This window comes from Plecotus auritus (assembly GCF_963455305.1).
Source record: "Plecotus auritus genome assembly, chromosome: 7".
Lineage (NCBI taxonomy): Eukaryota > Metazoa > Chordata > Mammalia > Chiroptera > Vespertilionidae > Plecotus > Plecotus auritus.
In genome coordinates this window covers 33,694,454-33,707,955 of record NC_137774.1, presented here as the reverse complement: position 1 = coordinate 33,707,955, position 13,502 = coordinate 33,694,454, and the positions used below count along the sequence as shown (strand labels likewise).

General features: G+C 50.8%; 3 protein-coding genes across 4 annotated transcripts; 2 read left to right on the top strand and 1 right to left on the bottom strand.

The window, feature by feature from the left end:
* The first annotated feature begins 525 nt into the window (after positions 1–525).
* Positions 526–3,867, top strand: VTN (vitronectin). Of its 2 annotated transcripts, XM_080678418.1 has the most exons (8): positions 526–1,050; positions 1,144–1,263; positions 1,340–1,678; positions 1,757–1,896; positions 2,159–2,315; positions 2,482–2,634; positions 3,095–3,436; positions 3,665–3,867. In XM_080678418.1, the coding sequence occupies exons 1-8, from the start codon at positions 987–989 to the stop codon at positions 3,775–3,777; spliced, it is 1,428 nt and encodes a 475-aa protein (XP_080534544.1). In that variant the 5' UTR covers positions 526–986; the 3' UTR covers positions 3,778–3,867. The 2 variants fall into 2 exon arrangements, with proteins under 2 accessions (XP_080534544.1, XP_080534543.1); XM_080678417.1 differs by having other exon boundaries at positions 927–1,050; positions 1,340–1,896.
* A 1,729-nt stretch (positions 3,868–5,596) lies between these two features.
* On the top strand, positions 5,597–7,381 carry SEBOX (SEBOX homeobox). Its single transcript, XM_080678414.1, has 3 exons — positions 5,597–5,751; positions 5,913–6,073; positions 6,237–7,381. Exons 1-3 carry the CDS (start codon positions 5,721–5,723, stop codon positions 6,615–6,617), a joined length of 573 nt encoding a protein of 190 aa, XP_080534540.1. The 5' UTR covers positions 5,597–5,720; the 3' UTR covers positions 6,618–7,381.
* Positions 7,382–8,433: 1,052 nt separating this feature from the next.
* VMA12 (vacuolar ATPase assembly factor VMA12) lies at positions 8,434–13,486 on the bottom strand. Its single transcript, XM_080682208.1, has 6 exons — positions 13,241–13,486; positions 11,689–11,762; positions 11,292–11,381; positions 10,741–10,783; positions 10,416–10,528; positions 8,434–9,796 (listed from the first exon to the last, which is right to left on the bottom strand). The coding sequence occupies exons 1-6, from the start codon at positions 13,449–13,451 to the stop codon at positions 9,701–9,703; spliced, it is 627 nt and encodes a 208-aa protein (XP_080538334.1). The 5' UTR covers positions 13,452–13,486; the 3' UTR covers positions 8,434–9,700.
* Positions 13,487–13,502: the final 16 nt, after the last annotated feature.

The window sequence follows — 13,502 nt, the reverse complement described above, 5'->3', positions numbered from 1 at the left end:
CCTAAGGAAAAGAGCTTGCCCAAGTCACACCCCCCTCTGATCAGAGACCAGAAAAAAAAAAAAATCTGCTGGAAACTCTGAGGATCACTTCCTCCAGGTGGCGGGAGGACTTCAGGAGTTCTGTGGACCTCTGAAAGTAGGCACAAAATCAGGCATTCTGTACTAGTGGGCATTTTATGGGTAGAGGGATCCTACTTCTCAGAAGAGTCTTTAAGTGGGAGGAATGGGGGGAACCAGATCACTCTTGAGGGTGGGGACAGGGAGTGGCCTGCTCAGGAGCAGTAAATTAGTGGAAGACTCAGGACTCAAATCCAGTCCAAAGGGTTAATATTTACTCAATTTCCTGTGTTGTGAAGACCAGCTTGGGAAAATCAATGCACCCAAGGGATGAACCCAGAAATGAAACTTTGTTCTTTTCTGATAAAAAGATTCCCCCAGCATTCCTCCTCCCCTCCCCACTTCACTGCCCTAAATACACAATGAGTGGGTGTGCCTGATCAAACAGATCATAGATCAATACCCTTTATGGAGATTGAAGTTGGGGCTACTCTAGGCATTGGGCATTCTGTCTGCTTAACTCATATAATCTCCCAAGTATTATTAGTCTAATTTTACCAAAAAGAGAACTAAGGCAGGAAAAGCAGATTGCCCAAGGTCACATAGCCAGTAAGTGGTGGGGTAGGCCTTCTTTCTGCTTTTCAGACACACTGTACTATTTCCCTCCTGAAATAACTCCAAGCTTGGCAAGGATCCTGTTTGCAGCTCTCCCAGGCCCGGAGTTTCAGGAATGTGACCCTGTGCTACAGCAACCTCTCAGGTCAAGGCACTGAGGGCTGGGCCAGAGGTTGAACAAACAGAGCAGCAGGAAAGGCAGCTCCTCTCCTCTGGTTCCCTCCCTCTCTTTCCCACCTCTCCCTCCCTTTCTCAGGCATCAGAGCAGAGAGCACAGAACCCAGTAAGCCAGGCTCACGGCTAGAGGCCCTGCCATGGCATCCCCTAGGCCCCTTCTGATGCTGGCCCTGCTGGCCTGGGCTGTTGTGGCTGACCAAGGTGCAGGAGGGTGTTGGTGGCCAGTTGGGCTAATGTAGGGTGGGCAAGAATGGGCCGGTCTTGGCTGTGCCAACCGACACTCCCTCCCCACAGAGTCATGCAAGGATCGCTGCACTGAGGGCTTCAACCCGGACAAGAAGTGTCAGTGTGATGAGCTCTGCTCTTACTACCAGAGCTGCTGTGCCGACTTCGTGGCTGAGTGCAAGCCCCAAGGTGCGTTCAGAATGGCTGGGTGGGCCTGGGGTCCCCTCTTGCAGCTGGAGACTCACACCACCCACTCTGCCTGCAGTGACTCGTGGGGATGTATTCACTATGCCAGAAGATGAGTACTGGGTTAATGGCATCGATTTGGAGACGGAAAATCCCAGTGTCCACACACCGACAGAGAGCCCCCCCCTTGACAGTAACCCACAGGCCGTTGAAAGTACTCCTCAGCAGGGACCTGTTCTGTACACGGAGGAAGAGGTCCCAGTACTAGAACAGGGGACCTCAGGGCCTGATGTGGGGACCCTAAGGCCTGAGAGCACCAATCAAGAAATCCTCGAATCCTCAGCAGAGGAGCTGTGCAGTGGGAAGCCCTTTGATGCCTTCACTGACCTCAAGAATGGTTCCCTCTTTGCCTTCCGAGGTGACTCCAGGGGCAGGTCTCTGGGGTGGGGGTCTGCCCAGGAACATCCCCTCCCTCACACAGCCTCCTCCACTCTAGGGAAGTACTGCTATGAGCTGGATGAATATGCAGTGAGGCCTGGGTACCCCAAGCTCATCCAAGATGTCTGGGGTATCGAGGGCCCCATTGATGCTGCCTTCACCCGCATCAACTGTCAGGGGAAGACCTACCTCTTCAAGGTGCCAGGCCCAGGGGCTGTGGGTCAGGGTCAAGGGTATCCAGGCAGGAGTTGAGAGCTGTTGTGCCGACGACCAGGGTGGGCAAGAAGGCTGAATCCCAGCCTTTGGTGTCTGGCTGAAGCTCTGTAAGGTCAAGGAAGTCCAAAATTCCAGGTCCTGGGTGACAGGTCTAGAACTGAGACTGCTGGCTTGGATGGGGGACTCTGCCTCTGTGCCCAGCCAGCCATCTCCTCACCTCCCTCCTCCTTCCCTACCCCCTTAGGGAAGTCAGTACTGGCGCTTCGAGGATGGTGTCCTGGACCCCAATTTCCCCCGCAGCATCTCTGAAGGCTTCGTGGGCGTTCCAGACAATGTGGATGCAGCCTTCGCCCTCCCGGCTCACAGCTACAATGGACGGGAGCGGGTCTACTTCTTCAAGGGTACTCAGGGGGGCAGAGGGGAGAATGAGCAGGCAGTGGAGCAGTTTCAGTTTGGGGGGACTGACCTAGCTGATGCCTATGTCCGTCCTCCCTCCACCCTGCCCCGGCCTGGAGCTCCTAACAGCCTCTGGGCTTTCCAGCCGTGCTCATGCGCATCCCTCCCCAGGGAAACAGTACTGGGAGTATGAGTTCCAGCAGCAGCCCAGTCGGGAGGAATGTGAAGATAGCTCCGTGTCAGCTGTGTTTGAACACTTTGCCGTGATGCAGCGGGCCGGCTGGGAGGACATCTTTGAGCTTCTTTTCTGGAGCAGACCCTCTGGTATGGAGGGAGGGCAGGTCTTGTTTCCCCTTCAAGAGTCTGGGATCCCTGGAGACAGAGGGAGGGCTGGGTTGACCAGAGGGGGAAGTGATTGTAGACCAGCGTGTAGAGCTATCGATCAAAAGCTGTTTGCTCAGGCCAGACTTTGCATCTGTTTTGACCTTTTTGGGGAAGGCTTGCCTCCACCTGGACCCCACACCTTGGACTTTGCCTAGCATGGCCAAGGGCACAGCCAGCAAAAGGAGGGGCTGTGGCTGAGGTAAATGGGGAGGGACATGGTGGAGGGAGGCCAGGGGAAAGGGCATTAAACAGGGAGTCAGAAGGCCAGGGTGCTGGCCTCTGCCGCTAGCTTGCTGTGTCCTTGGGCACCTGATGAACTACCCTGCGGGGGGTGGGGGGGGGTTGAGAGGGGGCAGGGTTCAGGCTCTCAAGATTCCCATTAACCCCTTCCCTGTTACAGGTGGTACCAGACCGCCCCAGTCCATCAGCGAGGACTGGCCTGGTGTGCCCGAGAAAGTGGACGCAGCCATGGCTGGCCGGATCTACATCTCAGGCTCAGCTCCCCGCTCCTCCTTGACCAAGAGCGTTAAGTCTAAGCGTCGCAACCGTAAACGCTACCGATCACAACGTGGCCGCGGGCGTGGCCACAGCCCCAAATCCCACCGGAAATCCCGTTCAATCTGGCTGTCCTGGTTCTCCAGTGAGGAGAGTGGCCTGGGAACCTACAACTATGATTACGACATGGACTGGCTTGTGCCTCCCAAATGTGAGCCCATCCAGAGCGTCTACTTCTTCTCAGGAGGTAGGAGCCCCTGCCACCCCTGTAGCGGGTTCAGCAGTGGCCCTCCCTGCTCTCTGTAGTTCCCATGAGCTCAGCTCAGTCCTTGAGCAGTGACTCCAGAAAGCCAGGCCAGGAGTCCTGGCCTGCATTGTGATGTTCACTTACCCTTCCAGGAGAGACCGGGTTTTAGGACAGGCGTGGGCAGGGCCTGGCTGGGTCTCACACACTCTCCCCCAACCTCTCTTCCAGACAAGTACTACCGAGTCAACCTTCGCACACAGCGAGTGGACACTGTAAGCCCTCCCTACCCACGGAACATCGCCCAGTACTGGTTGGGCTGCCCAGCCCCTGATCACCAGTAGGAGTCTGAGCCCATATAGCTGGGCCCTCCGCTGCTTCCTCCTCTAACCTCCTCCTCCCAGTTCAATAAAGATCCCTTGGCGCTGCGTTTAAGATTACTGTCCTGACTGGGGTAGACAGGAAGGAGGCAAGGATCTGCCTGGGTAAGGGAGGCGAAGCTGGGCTGTTAGGATGGCTTGGAGAGAAGAGCCTTCCTGTGTCCAGCCCCTGTTGGGCTCAGGGCCTCCTAATGAACTACAAAGCTGTGGGCTGGAGAAGGGCTCATGGGTACTAGCCCTCCTCCTGAGCTAAGCAGCCCCCAACAACCCACCAGTAGCTGAGAAGGAGCTTGAACCCCTCTGATGATGACAGGAGTCACCAAGTGCCCCCTCTCAGCCCTGGGCTTGCTTTACCTCTTGGAATTGACCTCTAGGGTCTTGGAGGACAGAGAAGGGGTGAAGGGGATGGGCTTCTGATTCAGTTTTCTGGTCATCTTGAGCCTGAAATGTGGTTATCTCAGACACCTGAGTCCCTAGGGAACTGGTCACTGTGCTCCCCTAGTGACCCCTATCTTTGAGGACTCTGTCTGAGGTCTGGGTATAGGGCACTGAGGTTAGGAGAGATAGGAAAGGCAGGGACCCAAAGGAAATGCCAATGTTCCTACATCCCTTAGAAAGTGTCCCAGAAGATTTCCAAGGACCAGTGCACTGTAAATACAAATATCTTTCTTTAAAAAAAAAAAAAATATATATATATATATATATATATATATATATATATATATATTTTATTGATTTTTTACAGAGAGGGAGGGAGAGGAATAGAGAGTTAGAAACATTGATGAGAGAGAAACATTGATCAGCTGCCTCCTGCACACCCCCTACTGGGGATGTGCACACAACCAAGGTACATGCACTTGACCGGAATCGAACCTGGGACCCTTCAGTCTGCAGGCTGATGCTCTATCGACTGAGCCAAACCGGTTAGGGCACAGATATCTTTCTTAAAACCCCTCAGTTGTACCTGTGGAACCTCCTCTGGTTCAGTTTCCTGGACTCTTGGAAGCCCACCTGGGCTTTAGGGGGACAGGGGAGAAAGGGTTAGATGAAAGCAGAGCTCTAACGCAGACCTGAGGGAGATCTGGTGGTGACAGCTGCTTCCCAGCCCTGCTGCTGTCCCGTCATCCTCTGCACCCCGTCCAGCCTCAGCAGGTACTTCCCCCATAACCTGGAGAAAAGGAATCCTTTCCGCTAGTTTGGAGGCTTCAGAACTAAGTTACAGGCCAGCATCCAGAATGTGTGGAACAAGGGTGACGACTGCTTTGTACACTTGGGCAAGTTCAGGCAGCATGGCCTACTTCCGGGAAGGCCTGGGTTCTATTTACTCCCGATGGAAAACCCCAGCCCCAGCAGTGCCTGGACTGGACTGGAGAAGGCAGATAGGCATCAGGATCAGAAGGTACCAACAGACCAGTTCTGTTCAGTTGTTGGAGACTCCTCTACTGCCGCCTCTGGCAATTGACAGAGGACTCCTATGGAGCCCAGTCCTCAGCTGTGGGACAGGACTGCACCCACTCTCCCATGAAGGCAGCCAGCACCCGGCTGAAGCACTGGGAACACTGGAGAGAGGGATCTCTTTGGCTTCCTGGAAGGAGTCCTGGGAGAATTTTTATGAAGCACCAGGATTTCAGACACAAACTGCCAGAGTGTGCAGTTCAAAGAGGGGGCGGGCCAGCTTCCTTTGTGGAGCCCTGAAGGAGCAGGGGCCCCCAAACTTTACCCCACCTATAACCTGCCAAACTCCAACACTGCCCCTGGCCACCCGTCTCTCCTCTAGCTGGATGATAAACCTCTATGCTCCTGGAGGTGGAGCCAGCCCTCTGATCAGGATAAAACCCCAATCAGAGGAGTCTGGTGTGGGCACAGCCTGGGCATGGCCCTCTGGCTCCTCACTCTCTGCCAGCTCCATGGCCAACCCTGTGGATGCATCGCCAACAGGTGATCTGATGGGAAAAGAGCAGGCAGGGGAAGGATGGAGGGAGGGTATGATGGGGGAAATTTGGGCAGGCAGCAGATGCTTCAGGGTCTCTTGGGGGCTTTGAGGTTGGAGTGGAGGCTCTTGTAGGCAGTCCTGGCTTGATCTCCACCTCGGCCCACAGGCCATGCCAGTGGGTTGGGTCCCCACCGGAGAAAGCGAACCACCTTCAGCAGAGGACAGCTGCTGGAGTTGGAGCGGGTGTTTGCAGCACGGCCCTACCCTGACATTGGCACCCGTGAGCATCTGGCCCAGGTCACCTGCCTTCCTGAGGCCAAGATACAGGTGAGCTGTGACCCCCTCTCAGGGTGGGGGTACTCTTGCACAGCCAGCTTCTGGGCTTGACCACAGCTCCTTCTGAGTATCCTGCCTCCAAGTTCTGCATTCCTTGTGCTTGGGGGGAGGGGGTACTGGAGCCAGAAGAGACCCCTTCTTCTTCCCTTCCCAGGTGTGGTTCCAGAACCGGCGGGCCAAGAGAATCAAGAACAGGAAGCCAGGAGGCCTAAACCCCAGGCCTGAGCCCCCCCAGAGACCCTGTTCTCTTTCAGATGCCCTCCAGCAGTCTCAGGAGCCCCAAACACTAGGCCAGCTTCCACTCTCCAACAGCACAGCTCAGTGCACCTCAGGGTGTCAACATGCCTCCTGTCCGGCTCCTGGCTTGGGTCCACGGCAGGGCTGGGTGGGGGCTAAAGCTGTAGCTCCTTGGGGGCCAGCTGGGGCTTCGGGGGTGCATCTTTCTTCAGAGCAAGCTATTCCCCAGACCTCACTGGGCAGCCTGTCTGAACTCATCTATGCCTCGGCCATCGTCACCAACCTGGACCACTCCTAACCTAGGTCAGAACTTGCAAACTACCACCTCTAGCTCCTGTAGCCCACCTGCCCCTTGGGCAGGAACACATCAGAAGTGAATCCATGCCCTTTTCTTTTACACAAGGGCATTCTCTTATGGGAAGGAAGTTTAGTTCAGGGATCCCTCCCTTCCACTGTCCTCCAGGCCAGCCTAGATGCGGGACCTATGGAGTAAATGGGACCTGGCTCCTGTTCCCAGCACCCTGCACCTCCTGAGGCACATGCCCATTGTCTTGGCAGGAGAGACCTTCAGAGGGATGAGGTATGGGGCCATGTTTTCCACCTGTCCTGCCAGACCTAGTCCTCAACTCTTCTCACCCAAGCCAAAGACACCTCCTCCCTAAGGAAAATGGGCAGGAAGCTGCCTCTCACCTTCAAGCCAGCACCTAACTGCTAAGTGAGCTAGGAGAGGTGAGTGTGCTGATCCTAATTCTAGACTGCAAGGGACCAACCCTTTCATAGTTGAGGGTCTCTCTGACCTCCTACCACCTGGACAAATTAATCAGAAGCATGGATCTGAAGATGAAGTGATATCAAAGTAATAAAGTAGAAACAGGAGCTTGTATCTTACACTGATTTAATTTTCATAAAGATCAGATTGGTTGCCCTTCGATCTGGGGGTGTGGAGAGAACCTGACAGATTTGAATAGGGTAGGGTGGTGTGTGCACGGCAGCATTGAGTTTTGGTATCATTGTTATCTGTAATACCAACTAATCTCCAAATAAAACCCAAACTCTGTACCTTAATCTGGATTGTTGTGTGATACAAATGAATGGGGACAGAAGGCCCTTTGCTTTTGAAATTTATCTCCATCACCTAATCTCTAAATGGGCCAAGTTCCACAGATTCTGCAGGGGGAGGTATTACCCAGGTTTCTGCTGGGATTAGTTAAGAGGGACAGTTAATTGAAGGGCTTAGGGCTCTCACTGATAGACCCTGGGGAGGTGGGAACCTCTGCTGGCAACTCCTGCCCTGACCCCACTTGTTCCAGGACAATCTGGCTGCCTCCTGTTCTGGAGCTGCTCTGCAATCCTGGCATTGCTAAGTAACGTAACTCTCTCAATCTATGAGCCTGAAAATGGGGATGATAATACTTGTCTCCTCTCTGTTTTGGAAATGAGAGCCAGGAATCTCCACAAAGCTTTTAAAACTTAATTTTAAAACAGTTTAGGTTGCCCGGCTGGCGTGGCTTAGTGGTTGAGCACCAGCCTATGAACCAGGAAACTGAAATTCTATTCCCAGTCAGGGCACATGCCCGGGGTTTTGGATTTAATCCCATGTGGGGCATGCAGGAGGCAGCTAATCAATGATTCTCTCTCATCATTGATGTTTCTATCTCTCCCCCCTCTTCCCTTCCTCTCTGAAATCAATACAAATATTAAAGAACAAAAGTTTAGGATGCCACAAACACTGTAAAATGCTACCTACATTTTTTTTTCCTGTTTTCATTCCTGCCAACCAAAAACAGAAATCCTAGGATTTCTCAACATGATCTATGGTGAACAGACGGGCCTAAAACCTCCTCCTTTCTCATGTAGAATACGGCCACGACAGACTCAGACTTGCTATAACTGGCAAACATTGTCGAGGGAATGGCTACTGAGCCAATGAGTATATAATTTCTACGAATAGAGGAGTGCCCGGGGACGGAGAGGGGGACACCACTGGTTATGCTTATACGCATGCACTGAACAAATGGAAAGATGGACTCTACCATCAGAAGCAGACTCTGCACAATTTTCAGAACTATAAAAGTCTTTGGGCTTTTGTGTTCTCACAGATTTGAAATAAAAGTACACTGAATACAATAAATATTTATTGTGCTTTATACAGATTCTATCATCACACTACTAATCTAAGTTCCGGAAGTTTAACAGTACACAGAGACTTCAGGACCATCTAGGAGTCTTTGGCTCCATTTACCAGAGAAAGGAACACAGTAGATCATTTGATCTCTCTCGGCCTCAGTTTTGTTGTCTGGAAAAGGGGCCTATGACCATTTCCTTTTCTAACCTCCAGGACTGTTGTAAAGACCAAAAGCAACTATGTAAAACAATTAGTCAACTGTGAGCATTTACATACTATTTTTCACACTCATCCAAACATGTTTAAGAACCCCACAGAAAACATCCTGTATTAGGCTCACATGTAAAAATATGTTTACATATTCATAATGTATATATTATGCATACATACTCATGTGTATGTTTATTCATATTCATATATGTAGCTAAATCTGAAAATCATCCCTGTCCCTCCCTTTACTAGTTGAGGCAATCTCACAGTAGGCATGCTCTCCCCACAAACACAAACAAGCACAAGGGATTTTGCAATTAAAAGCAGAAACACTGTTTTGCGACCTGAATTGTTTTCATTTTTGGAGACAGAGCAAAAGGGGATGAGAAGATGGGAAGTTTAAAAAGGTGGGTGGTAGAGACAGGCAGAAGCATATAGAAAACCTAAAAGGCAAGCAGAAGGAAGAAAATGTAGATAGAAACTAAGACTCCAAAAAGATAGCTGCCTTACTTCCAGTTCTGCCGTTCTGTACAGACCCATCTTCCTCTTCTTGTTTTATGTCCTCCGATCAGTTCTTCCCCCATAACCTGGAGAAAGGGAATCCCTTGTGCTTTTTCGGAGGTTTCAGAACTAAGTTACAGGCCAGCATCCAGGATGTATGGAACAAGGATGACGACTGCTTTGTACACTTGGGCAAGTTCAGGTAGCATGGCCTACTTCCGGGAAGGCCTGGATTCTATTTACTCCCGATGGAAAACCCCAGCCCCAGCAGTGCCTGGACTGGACTGGAGAAGGCAGATAGGCATCAGGATCAGAAGGTACCCACAGACCAGTTCTGTTCAATTGTTGGAGACTCCTCCACCGCTGTCTCTGGCAATTGATAGAGGATGAGGCTGCCCACAGAAAGAGCAGTTAGCCTTGGCGTGGCCCTGACTAACCAGAGCTGAGTACAAAGAACCTGATGGATTGACTGAGAGTCAGTGATTGGCAGCTGGGAGCCTGGAGCCCCTCCAAACTGTCTCCAGACTTTGATGATGAAGCACCAGTTATATCTCTCCCAACTCGCCTTCCATCACCCGCACCATGACATACAGCTCAGCCAGACCCACCACAGAGGCGACGATCACTGCAGCCAGTATCCGCTGGGGAGGGAAAACACCAGACTCAGGGGATGAAGGCCAGCCACCAGCCCTGAAGCCTCCAACACCTCTAATAAGGATGAAGAGAACCCCAACCCAGCCCATAAGTTGGGGGGAAAGAAAAGAGGATCTGAATTCTCCAGAGGTTGTTAAGCACCCCCAAGACTATTAGGCTCAAATGCTCCTCTTTTTTTTTTTTATTGATTAAGGTATTACATATGTGTCCTTATCCCTCCATTACCCACCCCCCCCACTCATGCCCTCACCCCCCTGTTGTCTGGTCCATTGGTTATGCTTATACGCATGCATACAAGTCCTTTGGTTGACCTCTCCCCCTTACCCCCACCCTCCCCTACCTTCCATCTGAAGTTTGACCGTCTGATCGATGCTTCTCTGTCTCTGGATCTGTTTTTGTTCATCAGTTTATGTTGTTCATTATATTCCACAAATGAGTGAGATCATGTGATATTCATCTTTCTCTGACTGGCTTATCAAATGCTCCTCTTGTTTATTGCACAAATATTTGTTCATTACCTAACTTATGCAAGGCATTTTCACATACATCCTCCCTTTCCCATTAACCCTCACCTGGAGCACCCTACCCTGCCCAGTGCTTACTCACCGAGGCCATTTCTGTGAAGATATACTGGCTTCCAAGGTAAGTGCAGACAAAGGCAGCTGCCACCGTGACAATGAAGTTGAAGATGGTGATGACCAGAGCCTTCACTGACCTCACTTTGGGGAGGAACCCAGGGAAGAAACCTTTAGCTCAGCATCCTCCAGGAGGTCCTCTTATCTCTATAGCTGCCTCCCCCATCTACTGGGTCTCCCTTAACCAGCAAACCTGAGTAGCTCAGGCTTAAACCCAGAGCACTGGGGTGGGAAGGAGTGTCATGACTGAGCCCTCGCAGGGAGAGACTTTAGCACCTAATATCCTAGTCTCTCACCTTCCTTGCCCAGGTCACTTAGAATCCCACCATGTCTTGAATCCTGGGAAAAAGAAAAAACATGATTTCAGAATGGAAGCAGATCAGAGGCAGCCCAGAGAGTATCCATTTGTTAGTCTGGGCTCAGCCCTTTTTATTCCCCGAAGCATTGTAACTCTTTCTTATCCACAGATTCTTTTGTCTGTGACCAGTTGGATTCTTTTCTGGACCACAGATCAAGCATTTCAAAGAAAGGACACAGGCTCCCAGTACTCATCTACCCCTCTACTGTTCCAGGGCAGGAGCATGCCAGAGAACAGTAGGAAGCCCTGCTGGAAGAAAGTCTCCAATGCTCATTCCCATCTCTACAACCTTTAAGAATCAGTCACCATCTAAGACCAGAGTCTCAGTGAATAAGTTGGTAATTATATTTGGTTTTTATGTAACACAGAGCTGTTTTGGTCCCTGAAGAGTATACAAACCATGTTGTTTCTTTCCTCTGTGCCTCTTCCCAGTGGAGGGCCCTGCTTTCTGGGGCTACTCAGTCCATGTATTGAAGAGCAGGCCCTTACCTGACAGGTGACATTGCGGGTGATCCGCTTATATTCGTCATTGGCCAGCTGTATCTTAATTTTCTCCAGACGGGCAACTAGCTCTGGGTTCTAAGGCAGGAAAATCAAATGAGAAGAATGATATTCCCAGGTTGCTAGAAAACATGTCACAGTCATTGGTTTCAGGGGACAAAGCACTGCTAAGGGTACTAGGAGACCCATGTACCAGTTCTGCCTCTACTGCTTTGGAAACTTTTATGTCAAACATGGAGGACCAATATCTGGTTCCCCCCACCCCAGCTCCCAAGGATTTAAAAGATAAATTTTTGAACTCAAAAGTTGACCTATAAATCTGGCTGTATCACAAATAAGCTCAATTCAGCCAAAATCCACTCTCACAAATATACCCCTTACATACCCTAGGAGGCTTCACCACCTCTGGGAGATAGATTTCACTGCCTTCTAGGAGCTCATGAAGGTACAGTGTGGAATCTGGGAAGAAAAGATTTCCACAAACATAATGATCCATAGAGCTGAGGTCAAAGGATTAAGATCAGAGAAGGATCTAGTCTTTCTACTAAAATAAAGCATGGCCATTCCTGTGCCCATTCATCTAGACCAGTGGTCGGCAAACTCATTAGTCAACAGAGCCAAATATCAACAGTACAATGACTGAAATTTCTTTTGAGAGCCAAATTTTTTAAACTTAAACTTCTAACGCCACTTCTTCAAAATAGACTTGCCCAGGCAGTGGTATTTTGTGGAAGAGCCACACTCAAGGGGCCAAAGAGCCGCATGTGGCTCGCGAGCCGCAGTTTGCTGACCACGGATCTAGACCATTTTCAATTGGGAAGAATATAAGACAATGCCACATAATCATCTCCTACTGCTGCACAGCTGAGTTTAACTGTCAGCTCTCAGTTACCCTGGTAATGTCACAGCTAACACTAAGCCATTTTCATTTGCCTGCAGGTTAAGTCATTTCTGTGGCCACCATAGAACTGCCCTAATTAAGTTAAAGTCACAGTAGTGTGGACTACTCAGAGAACATTGTACTATAAGATCTCTAAGGTCCTTTTTAGTTCCAATAGTTAAGCAGTCTATTCTTTGTACTTCTGGGTAGGCAATGTTAATTTTAGCAAAACACCTTATAGGCCAGTGTGTCCTATTTCCTCCCTTTACAGTTAAGGAAACTGAGGTCCAAGGAAGAGAAATGACTCCTCCAAAGGGAGTCAGTGTTAGAGCTAGGACTAGAGCTCAGGTGCTACTCCCAGTTCGGACCTTTCCACATGGCTTTCTATCATCCTACCTAACGCCAGATTTGCCTGGCTGGTGTTGCTAAGTGGTTAGAGCACCAGCCTGGAGGGTCTCGGGTTGGAGTTCCGGTCAAGGGCACGTAGGTGGGTCCCAGTCCGGGTGCCCAGGAGAAGGTAACCAACCAATTGATGTTTCTCCCTCACACCGATGTTTCTCTTTCCCTCCCTTCCACTCTCTCTAAAAATCAATGGGAAAAATATCCTCCGATGAGGATTAACAACAACAAAAATGAGTCAGATTTGACTACTTTTACTTCTGAGATGGAAAGAAATCCAGATTCGCAGACAGGACAAGCTCACTATGCTTAATGTGGCTTAAAAGAAACTGAACCTGTGAAATGGTCCTGGGTTAGGACTTGGGACTTTTTCAAAGGTCAGGTGGGCCTACTTGGGCCTGGACGTGAAGTGGAAACTCCCAAGAAAGCAGAAACTGCACAACGTTGTAAACGTTGTAATCCAGTAGGAACTCCCATGGAAGTTGTGAAGGGAGTAGGTTGCCCTAGGATTTATGAGGTGAGTCTTGGGTTGGCTCGATGACCGCTCCGCGGGCGAAGGAGAGTGCTGGATAAAGATGCCTGAGATGCGATAAAGACCTCAAGAGGGAACAGGCTCTGGAAAAAAGGAGGCAACTCCGGACTAGAGAATGGGTCTCACCCCTTTCTCTCAGATACTGGTGCAGATCTCGGATCAGGCGGAAGGAAACCAGGCGTGCGGGACCAGTGGGGCGGTCACCACCCTTGTGCTTCTTCTCCAACGCAGCCTCAAGCTCTGCCCGCAGCTTGCGTGGAAGCTGCTCTTGCTCCAGCTCCCCGCCAGGGGCCAAAGCGCGCACCAGCCGCTCGCCGGCAATCAAGTAAGACGCCATTTCTAGCCCACTTTATGGTCAGGTGACCCCCAGCCGGGACTTCCGCCAGCC

What these genes read in the sequence shown, in the direction of transcription:
- VTN (XM_080678417.1), top strand. Translation starts at nt 987, where the DNA reads ATGGCATCCCCTAGGCCCCTTCTGATGCTGGCCCTGCTGGCCTGGGCT. An exon ending in GGCTGTTGTGGCTGACCAAG is followed by an intron (nt 1,051 to 1,143) that starts GTGCAGGAGGGT and finishes CCCTCCCCACAG; the next exon opens with AGTCATGCAAGGATCGCTGC. An exon ending in GGCTGAGTGCAAGCCCCAAG is followed by an intron (nt 1,264 to 1,339) that starts GTGCGTTCAGAA and finishes CTCTGCCTGCAG; the next exon opens with TGACTCGTGGGGATGTATTC.
- SEBOX (XM_080678414.1), top strand. Translation starts at nt 5,721, where the DNA reads ATGGCCAACCCTGTGGATGCATCGCCAACAG. An exon ending in TGTGGATGCATCGCCAACAG is followed by an intron (nt 5,752 to 5,912) that starts GTGATCTGATGG and finishes CTCGGCCCACAG; the next exon opens with GCCATGCCAGTGGGTTGGGT. An exon ending in TTCCTGAGGCCAAGATACAG is followed by an intron (nt 6,074 to 6,236) that starts GTGAGCTGTGAC and finishes TTCCCTTCCCAG; the next exon opens with GTGTGGTTCCAGAACCGGCG.
- VMA12 (XM_080682208.1), bottom strand. Translation starts at nt 13,451, where the DNA reads ATGGCGTCTTACTTGATTGCCGGCGAGCGGCTGGTGCGCGCTTTGGCC. An exon ending in CCCGCAATGTCACCTGTCAG is followed by an intron (nt 10,784 to 11,291) that starts GTAAGGGCCTGC and finishes TCTTTTTCCCAG; the next exon opens with GATTCAAGACATGGTGGGAT. An exon ending in AAGTGACCTGGGCAAGGAAG is followed by an intron (nt 10,529 to 10,740) that starts GTGAGAGACTAG and finishes TCCTCCCCAAAG; the next exon opens with TGAGGTCAGTGAAGGCTCTG.